General features: G+C 40.7%; 2 protein-coding genes across 4 annotated transcripts in view; one reads left to right on the forward strand and one right to left on the reverse strand.

The window, feature by feature from the left end:
• The window catches only part of lhfpl5b (LHFPL tetraspan subfamily member 5b), a 3,299-nt gene extending 1,101 nt beyond the window's left edge, over window positions 1–2,198 (forward strand). The window contains exons 2-3 of the mRNA XM_035655844.1: window positions 1,677–1,913; window positions 2,188–2,198. Of these exons, the coding sequence (XP_035511737.1) occupies window positions 1,677–1,913; window positions 2,188–2,198 (248 nt within the window). The remainder of the gene's footprint in view (window positions 1–1,676; window positions 1,914–2,187) is intronic.
• A 263-nt stretch (window positions 2,199–2,461) lies between these two features.
• srpk1a (SRSF protein kinase 1a) overlaps window positions 2,462–9,702 on the reverse strand; it is a 12,179-nt gene continuing 4,938 nt past the window's right edge. The window contains exons 6-16 of one of the 3 annotated variants that reach the window (XM_035657265.1): window positions 9,603–9,690; window positions 9,046–9,152; window positions 8,477–8,642; window positions 8,365–8,390; window positions 8,004–8,229; window positions 7,464–7,856; window positions 7,162–7,262; window positions 6,781–6,888; window positions 6,548–6,617; window positions 4,131–4,223; window positions 2,462–3,858 (exon numbers count right to left, since the gene is read on the reverse strand). In XM_035657265.1, coding sequence (XP_035513158.1) covers window positions 3,674–3,858; window positions 4,131–4,223; window positions 6,548–6,617; window positions 6,781–6,888; window positions 7,162–7,262; window positions 7,464–7,856; window positions 8,004–8,229; window positions 8,365–8,390; window positions 8,477–8,642; window positions 9,046–9,152; window positions 9,603–9,690 — 1,563 coding nt within the window. In that variant the 3' untranslated portion in view covers window positions 2,462–3,673. Of the gene's footprint in view, window positions 3,859–4,130; window positions 5,472–6,547; window positions 6,618–6,780; window positions 6,889–7,161; window positions 7,263–7,463; window positions 7,857–8,003; window positions 8,230–8,364; window positions 8,391–8,476; window positions 8,643–9,045; window positions 9,153–9,602; window positions 9,691–9,702 lie in introns of all 3 variants that reach the window. The other 2 variants (XM_035657266.1, XR_004796573.1) reach the window with 2 other exon arrangements.

A 9,702-nucleotide genomic window follows, 5' to 3' on the forward strand; every position in this document is an offset into this window, starting at 1 on the left:
GATGAGTGAGACCTGTGTATTTTCTTATAAACTGTCCCTGGTGATAAACTCATCCTGTCATGAGCCGCCTTCTCACCTCTCTGGTTTCAGGCGTGGCGTGTGTTTGTACTGGAGGTGTTGTTCTTCACCGTGGAAGCCAATAAAGGGCCCGGTTTCAGTCCTGACTCTGACACCTTTGATGGTGGATTGGTTACATGTAACATGATCAGGTGTTACTGTGTTGTTAACTGATCTAAACTTGCACCTGAGTCATCCGAGGACCAAGGAAACCAGCCATATGATAAAAGCCTGTATAAGATAAGATGTTCCTTTATTGAGAAATTCAAAATGTGTATACACTATGCAATATTCAGTACAAGTATCAGTACAACAGTGTAAAAATATTATAAACAAAGTATCAAAAGTAAAAGTTATTTTTTATTATATTTTTTTAAGTTATTAAAGTTTTAATACTGTTCTGTAAGCAGCTTTTTACTGTTGTAGCTGCTCAAGGTTGAGCTCATTTATCTACTTTAGATACAGTAAGGCGGTTTTGCCCAGTGGTTTCCAACCTAAGGGTCAAAGGTCATCATGGACTATAATCTGAGTATTTTGGTGAAATAATGGATCATTTAACATCTTTGGGCCTCAAACAGTAATTTAAATGAAACAATGTGAGAAGTTTAGAGGAGGATGTTTGCTTGATTGAACTGCTAACAATTCATAGACATATGAGGCGAGACAACCCATGGCCAGACACTATGTTTTTATAAGGGGTCACAAGCTTAATGGCTGGGATCCACTGGTTTAAAGGTCCAGTGTGTAACATTTAGGAGGATCTATTGGCAAAAAAATTTAATATAATATTCATAGGTATATTTTGATTAATATATAAGAATAATAATCATGTTTTTGTTACCTTAGAATGAACCCTTGTCATCTACAGTAAGATACTTCACCTCCATGTTTCTACAGTAGTCCAGAACGGATAAAACAAACACTGACTCTATATTAGGACCCTTTTTTTTGTGTTTCATGGCCACTGTAGTTTCTCCTACACACTTGGAATGGGAGGGTGAGGCGAGGGCATTGTAATCTGCAACTACATCCGCAACTACATCCACTGAATCCTTCACACTGGACCTTTAATCTTCAAAAGTGTGTTTCCTTGTATAAGCCTATCATGTGTTTTTTATGTAAAATTAAATCTGTAAAGTAACTATTGAATAGTATAATGAGTATAGTTTATAGGTAATATAAAGTAATATAAAATGTAGATACTCACTTTCTTCAACTTGAACTTAAGTACATTACTTGAGTAAATCTACTTAGTTACTTTGCACTACTGTATATAACTTAGCTATTCCTTAATGTGCACATAGACCCAAAATTCAGATTTTTATATAATTTTGCTCAGTAGCTTTGGCAAGAACCCAGAGGAAAGTTTACCAGATGGAGAGAATTTAACATTTAAGAACTTTCATAACAGTACATCATGCAAACAGCACCACTGAGCATCCTTTGCCCTGCTGCGCCATAAATAAATCAAACCTTTGGCACTTTATGGGGGTACATCATGCCCTATCCTGCACTGGGGGCTCTGAAGAGCCTCCCTAATAAATATTTATCAAAGTAAGAGCACACCAGAGGTAATTATTGCAAGGCTCCACCATTTCGGTGATCTTCTTCCCCCGCAGCTGCATTGATGGTGATGGGCTGCATGATCTACCCGGACGGCTGGGACTCTCCGGAGGTGAAGAGGATGTGTGGCCAGAGGACAGATAAGTACAGCCTGGGGAACTGCACGGTGCGCTGGGCCTACATCCTGGCTATCATCAGTATCCTGGACGCCCTGCTCCTGGCATTACTGTCCTTCACCCTCGGCAATCGACAGGACAAACTGCTGCCGGACGACTTTGAGGTGGAGGGAGCAGGTAAGGGTTAATGCAAACAGGTGGAGGTTGAAATCCCCCTTCAAGGTCCATTTAGTGTCTGTTTCTGAGCTTTGCATAGTTTTTAGGAAATTGTAGTTTTCAAATTGGATTCTATAATACATGACTGTATTTCTTGCACTCATTTATACTCTCTCGTAATTCAGGTTGCTATAAATATGTCCTTAAAGTTCATAACAAGACATGTTACCAAAACGTCATCTCATGGAATTAAGTCTCAGCTAAATAAAGGTATTCTGTTTTTCCTCTTTTCCAGATAACTCATGATGAACAGACACTTCCAAGAGCTGTGTGTGATGCAGATACTTTCAGGGCAATAAACAAGCATCCTGAAATGTCATGATATACTTTAGATCAAACGGTTCACTTGACTTGCCTTTTTTAATGTTTTCTGCTGTTTTATAGTTGTAGTGACTCTAGGTTCAAATTAAGCAGTCATTTTCTGCTTCACAAACCAGGCAATGACTGTAGTTTTGTGTACTTTATAGCAAACACCTAATAAACTCAGAGAAACAAGCTTGACACAGTCATTTTGTGTTGTATGAACATCTGTTTTATTGTATGGTGTGTTGTACAGTTTAGTTAATTGACAGCTCACATAAAGTCTATGTTTTTGAATCTGACACTGATGTAAATTTAGTTTTTACCTAGGCCTCAACAGATACATAGGTTACTCTAATATGATCAATTTGGGACACCATTACATAACATCAGATCTCACCATTGTTATGGTAAAAACAGTGACATTATTGAACAGTTGGCCATACATACAACTGAGCTCAAACACATCTTCCATACGCTTTATTAAAACACAGCTACCCAGCTAAATAATTTTAGCTAAGATATAAGATCTGTTAAAAACTGTACATAACTGTAATATACATAAAGGCAAACTCTTTGGTACAGATATATACAGTTTATTTCCACCTTTTTTTCTCCTTTAAATTGGGCTTCTTCGCGTGTCGTCTTGTTGAAACACTATATTCCTGAATTGTAATAGGTGTATGAGAATACCAGCCTCCCATGAGAATGAACGATCTCATTTATTATAAGTAACTAACCACACTAAATACCAAGTGACAACGGATTTGTTATGCCTAAATAATATGACCTACATTATCAGACAGTGGACGTCTCAGTAAGAAACTAGAGTCTGTCTGCAGAAAATGCTATAACCATAGTCAGTGTAAATGTCAGCCCAGTGTGCAACTTCCTAAGCCTACTTTACAAATACAAAATATATACCTTAAATGTGTAATATAAGATAAAATAATTCATAAAAAAACAACAACACAGCACTAATGAAAATGTACGAGAAAAGAAGTGATAGCAAGTCTTTTTTTTTTTTTTTTAAAGGGGACAAAAATGACCAATAAAGGCTACATATCCTTGATTTGTTTGGGTTTTAGTGCAGGAGTGTAACAAACAAGGATGAGTCACTAGCAGTACAATAACAGGTTCGCTTAGTTGGGTGGGTGAACGGAGCACAGCAGTTGGAGCCAACATGACCACAAAGTAATATAATCCACTGGATTCCCGACGTCATCACACCGAGAGAAGAACCAACAAATACAAAGCAAACATACACAGAAGCATTAGTTCAAGAACATAAGAAATCCAAAACGACGAAAACAAAAAGAGAAATAAATATTCATCTGATATGCCCAAACTGGAAAGTGATCTGTTGCAGTCTCTGGAGAGAGAGTGGGAGGGAAGGGAGGCGCACTGGCTGGAGGTCTCCACTAGAGGGCGAGCCAGGGGTGGCGCAAGCACTCTGCGGCCGTGGCTCTCTTCTCTGGGATCAGCTCCAACATGGGAATCAGGAAGTCAGCGAAGCACTCGGCTTCTTCACGGGGCCACTCGTACTTGTCAATCAGCACCTCCAGCAGGCCCCACGGCTTCAGCTTGGTGATGTGTTTCAAATCACCTGCAGACAACCAGTCAGACAGACAGTCAGTCACACAGACAGTGCTGTGTCACAGAGACAGGCAGGAATAGAGCAAGTGAATTCATTACGACAGGTAGTTGGGTCTATGAAAACATATTCAAATATTCAACGTTTTAGTTTATCAACAATGTATTCCAAAACAGACATCTTTTGTGTAGTAATATGTAATGTTAGACAACAATAAAATGTGTGTGAAGATGTGTGAAAATAGTGAAGGCTCTCTTATTCTATTATAACACCGACGCTTTTACCTTTCTTGGTGAAAAAATCCTTGGAATATTTGCCGGCCATTATGAGTTTGCGTGGGATACTGCCCAGCAGCTCAATAATCAGCGCTATATGGTCTACGTGGCAGACGATTGCATGAGGAGAGGGAAAGACAGACCACACAAACAACAGGTCAGACAGTGTCCCAGTCACAGGCCCACTCTGGGTGTGTGGGTGGAGGCTTTGAGGAAGTCGTGGGTCAGGCTGACAGCACACACACTTGGATCAGATTGTTGCACAGGTTGGGGGCACAGACCTACAGTTACATCAAACATGACCATCAGACATTAAGAGCTGTAAGGTTCCTAAACGTTCACCAGTTCACATTACGTTATAGTAGTGTTTTTATTAAATTTGAATATCTACAGTAAAAGGTATCAAATGTATCTTAGACTCAGATCTTTGGTGTATAAATGTATTTAAATCTACATATCTATATAAACACCTGCTATCTGTTGGAGCCCTTTATACAACAGCTTCATCCTCATTATCAGAGAAACATTCTTTGGTGTAAATATAGAAGGTTCTGAATTCAGGTTCAGGGCTCCAAATAGGCAGGCATCTGCACTGCAGAAGTGCTCTTGCCACTAAATATCTACTAGCTCCAGAGGTGCCAGCTGGAGCATGAAGGTTCTCAAACTATTTCAGGCAAGGGATCCCTTAAGGAGGAGATCTTCTCAAAGCTCTTCCATAATTATCACATTGTTGTACTTGCTTATTAACACTTTTCATAGTGTGAAAGTCAAATCTCATACACTTCAGGCCTGTAATTAACAGAAACACTGCAACAAAGCTAACGTTTTCTGTGGTTGCTGATCTTTTAATTTGAAAATTGTAGTACGTAGTATGATTTTAAAAGATTATTTAAAATCCAACTACTGCTGTGGTTGACCTTACGCTCTTCACTCCACAATGCAGGAAAAAGTTGGAAGAATTTCCCCCACAGGGATCAATACAGTGTCAAGTGAACAGCTAAGTCCTCTGGCTACATCTAAGGAGGTACTGAATGTTCCTCTGCCAGGGAATCTTTGGCAGAACTACTGAAGCTTGAATCAATGTCTGATGGCTCTGTTCAAAGAAACATACTTTTATTTGTCTGTATTCATTACTTTGCCCACCGGTCTGCACACACCAGCAACTCTGGCATATCTGAATGTGCTGGCAGGAACCTTCCCCCCCTCACCTGCTATCCACCATTCCCAGAGCGGGCCACAGACAGAGGGGTGGCGTACCTCTCTTGGTGAAGTATTCCTGTGAGTATTTCCCACTCAGAGCATAGTGACGAGGGATTTTACCAAGCAACTCAATCATGAGAGCAAGATGGTCTGGAAATGAGGCACATCAGAGGAGAAAAAGGAAGATAGAGAGTTGGAGGGTATCAGTTTGGAGAGAGGAGGGGATGGGAGAGAGATGGCATGTGGAACAATGTATTAGGAACAATGGATGATGACAGCCTTGTATGACAAGAAGCACATATATGGGCAGCCTATATTATTTCTTCATATCAAAAGCTATTAAACATTTCAACACATGTAGGCCATTCACTTTTATATATATAAACAAACAATGAATACTGAATCAGATCAGACGAGCACAGCTGACTGTGATACAGGATGAGTGATTAGTAAATAATTATTATTAAAGGGCAGTCACACAGCAGAGAAAGATGTGGAAGAATATTCAGCAACAGCCTCACAAGTTCGTGTACTTTAGGTGAAAAAGCAGATTCACAGCTGCGGGCCATGTGCCAATAAACTGAAGGCTGATTCTTAGCACATACCTGACATGCTGCTACAGAATCAAGTCAGTAAAGAAACCTCAAGCTAAGCAGCAAGCCAACATGCAAATAAAGAATGCATAAGCATGAGAACAAGGAGATGAGTGAGACAGTGAGTGTGGAGGAGATGAAGAAAAAGATGAGCTAGGAAATGAGAAGTGGCCCCATCTCCAGTGCGGCAAAAAATGTGGTTTGAGGTGTTAGAGAGGAAATAAACACAGGAATGTTGGTACTCATCATCACGATTCACAACTACATTTCTTCTAAATTTGAGATTATTTGAGATCACTGTAATGGAGTACCTCATTTAAGTGTTAACACTGTGAAAACTTAAGCAAAGTGCACTGCAAATTATTCAACTACACAATAATTTGAAGTGAAGGTCACAACTTGCCATGCTTACTGTGAAATGTATATTTTAAATTCACAGTGGCAATAAAAACACCAATAAGGGCCAATTTCTGAAATCTAAGAAAAACATAATGAAGCTTTTCACAGTAACAAGAACTGTTAAATTACCACCAATATTAAAACTTAAATTAAACTTACCAGTGTAGCATACACTTAAAAATACGTAAATAAATACAACAGTGAATGAACAGGAAGAGGAAGTCCTAGCAGTACCTTCATCCCTGGAATAATCTTCACCAGAATGTGGTTCAAACAAGTAGTCCCCTGTGGCAAGCTCAAAGGCCTGCAGAGACAACACAATCATCATAAACACAGGAAAAAACACCGTGTGAAGGAACACATTTGCTCTCTCCCACCACTTGCTATACTCTGATTTTTAAAGGGCGAATGGACTAGGATTTTTTTGTTAGGTTGTGCAATAGTTGATTGACAATGCAATCTCTCACCATGCAGGCTGTGCTCCATATATCAGCTGGTGTGCTGTATCCAGAACCAATGAGCACCTCTAAGGACCGGTACTGCCGTGTTTGGATGTCTTCTGTAAAGTGCTTGTGCTGAGAGAGGAAGATGGAGTAGGAGAATTAAATACTAAAACAATACCACAAGTAACAGAGCATACATACTGTGTCCCGTTATGACGGAAGTAGTACATTCAGGAATTATAAATGTGTGTTAATTCTATCTTAAAATTTAGATCAATACAATAATAATAAACAAAGCGCTGAAAGATTAAAGTATTTCTATTTTGGTAGCTAGATGACACTGGACGTGTCCCTCGGCTTCATCCCTAATCAGGAAATCCCTCAGGTCATTAGTAGGCTACTCACCACCCAGCAGGCATTTCCCAAATCTGCAATCTTGACCTTGATCTGGTCCGCATTGACTGGCTCAAGGGGGTTAACTAGCAGGGATCCTGCTGTGAGCTTGCCTACATCAGAGCAGAGAGAGAAAGAGAGAGAAAGTTATGGATGGACTAAACATCTAATAAAAGAAGAGCCTAATGATCAATATTTTTAAGTCCACATGGCTGAGCTTTTATTAAACGTCTAAAGCAGCCCAGCCAGAGCAAACAGCTCCCACAAAACCTCTTTGCAGTTAGTACTGATTGCACTGGTTTTGGCTGACTGACCATTTCTCAGGCTTTCCTCGGTTGTATATTGACAGTCAGATCCATCCTCCCCCTCCTCCCGCAAAATGCTTTGCTCCAGTTCTTCCTCCTCCTCCGGCCCAGTAGGAAGGTGTCTCTCAGTGACTCCACTGCTGTGAGCAACCCTGCCTTCAGTCTCAACTTCCAGGTGCTTGACATCTGCACAGTCCAAACCGTTGCAGGCAGGGTGAACTGGGGACTCCTTGCATCGCTCCTTCTGACTGGCACATTTCTCTGTGGGCTCTGCGTTGCCGTTGTGTTGGTCTTCGTCCCTCCACTGGGATTGCCTCTGGTCTACGTCCACATGGCCATTACAGTTCACCTCTGACAGCCCTTCTGGTCCCACCCTTATAAGATCTGCATTCACACTGCTTTCTGAATGTGTCAGCAAAAGACAGATGACAATTATTTTCAAATGAGTCACACCAGGGATTTTATCACCGCCTTACAACCGTGACAGAAATTTAACCGTCATTAGAAATGTAAGAAGCACAATTGACTCCTGTAGCGTTGGGTTCTTACCGCCGGTTTCCTCGTTTCCTAGCTCCAAAAGAGACACCTGTCTGAGAGGAGCACAGGCCCTTCCTTTGGGAGACTGTGGGTCCTCGTCTTCATCGTCTTCCTCCTCTCGTGTCTCTGTGGTCTTTTCCATCTCCTCCAGGTCCAGGATGCACTTTTCCAGCAGCTCCGCCTGACGCTTCTGCTTCTTTTTTAACTTCTTCTTCTTGTTCTTGGACATTTTTACTGTCTGCCGGAGATGAGCAGGAGAAAAATAAAAGATATAATAGATGGATAGTTGCATATTTGTGGGACTACTTTAAATGTGTGTCATACTGAGAATGTGGTGATGCTGATGCAAAAAGTAAATTATGAAAGTGTGTACCTGTTTTGGAGCAGGCGCTGTGCTTACTGAAAAGAGATTATAAGATGAGTACAAACTGTTACCAAACTGTGTCATGAATTTACATATGATCATGTGTGTGTGTGTCTCATACTTGCTGAACCAGAGGGGGGAGGCGCCCCAGCCCTCTGCCACTCAGTGGCTTCAGCTGCGAGCTTCCGGACATAAGGCTCATCAACACTCATCAGGATATTCTCCGGCTTGATGTCTGTGTGGATGATCTGACACTTTGTGTGTAGGTAGTCCAAGCCTTGGAGTACCTGGAAAATGAATGAATGGAGAATGATTTCACTGTCTATTTTGATATTTCAATATGTCTCTTTTTGTTTTTCCTACACATTTAAAATATATGGAATAAAAGGCTGACACACATACGTCTCATAGGAACAGAAATCTTTTCATTTGTCAATTTATTTGTTATTTTTAGTAAAGATATCTTTACTAAACACATTTTTTCTCGCTCAGCCTGTCAGGTTAAGAGGCATGTTTTTCTAGCTTACTGTTCATATGTTGAATCACTACAAAAGCTCTACACTGACTTGTTTCCACCTGCCACACAGCCTGGAGGCTACCTGGCACTTGTAAACTAATAGAAGCTACAACTGAACCTTCATCAGGAGTCACCAGCAAACAAAAGGCAGGACACCGAGGGTCTTATGTTACCTGTCTTACTATGCTCTTCACACATGGCAGGGGCAGGCCTTGGTAATTGGACTTTATTATCCACTTTAATAAGTGATGCCCCAACACCTCAAACACCATGCAGACATCTGAAGATCACAGCAGTTAAGATAAACAGTACAAGTAAAGTCGAACTGAAAACCAACTGGAAGAAAACAATTTACTAAACATGCTGAAGTCCTGTAGTCATCCACCTACATGAGGGGTAGCCTTATGTATACTGAAAAGAGGGCAGGTCATAGGAGTGCAAACACTACAGTGTTGTTAGGGAGTCTCATATTACAGCTACAGCAATCCCTGTGGCATTCAGGAGATCTTACTCAGCCAAAGTGTTGTGGTAGGTGGACACAAAAAGGTTCCATTTAGTACACCCATCACCTGTTGTTTACTTTGCTACTTACATCCTGCTTTCCAGCTGAATTTGACACCAGGGGAAAGAATGACCTTCAGTATTTCCAGTTAGGAAGCAATTAAATGACCAAATCATAAAAAATAAAAGAAAAAAGAGAAAAGAAGCAATATTTGGCTGTAAAGGATACGAGTTCCATTAACTCCAGAGATCTTGAAGTCGTCTAGCAGCTGGACCACCATCTCCCGGTTGGGATCATTGGGGTCTGAGTTTCTTACCTAAGGGACAAA

This window comes from Morone saxatilis, unplaced genomic scaffold (genome assembly GCF_004916995.1).
Source record: "Morone saxatilis isolate NCDOM2014 unplaced genomic scaffold, NCSU_SB_2.0 Contig15, whole genome shotgun sequence".
In the NCBI taxonomy this organism is placed as follows: Eukaryota; Metazoa; Chordata; class Actinopteri; family Moronidae; genus Morone; species Morone saxatilis.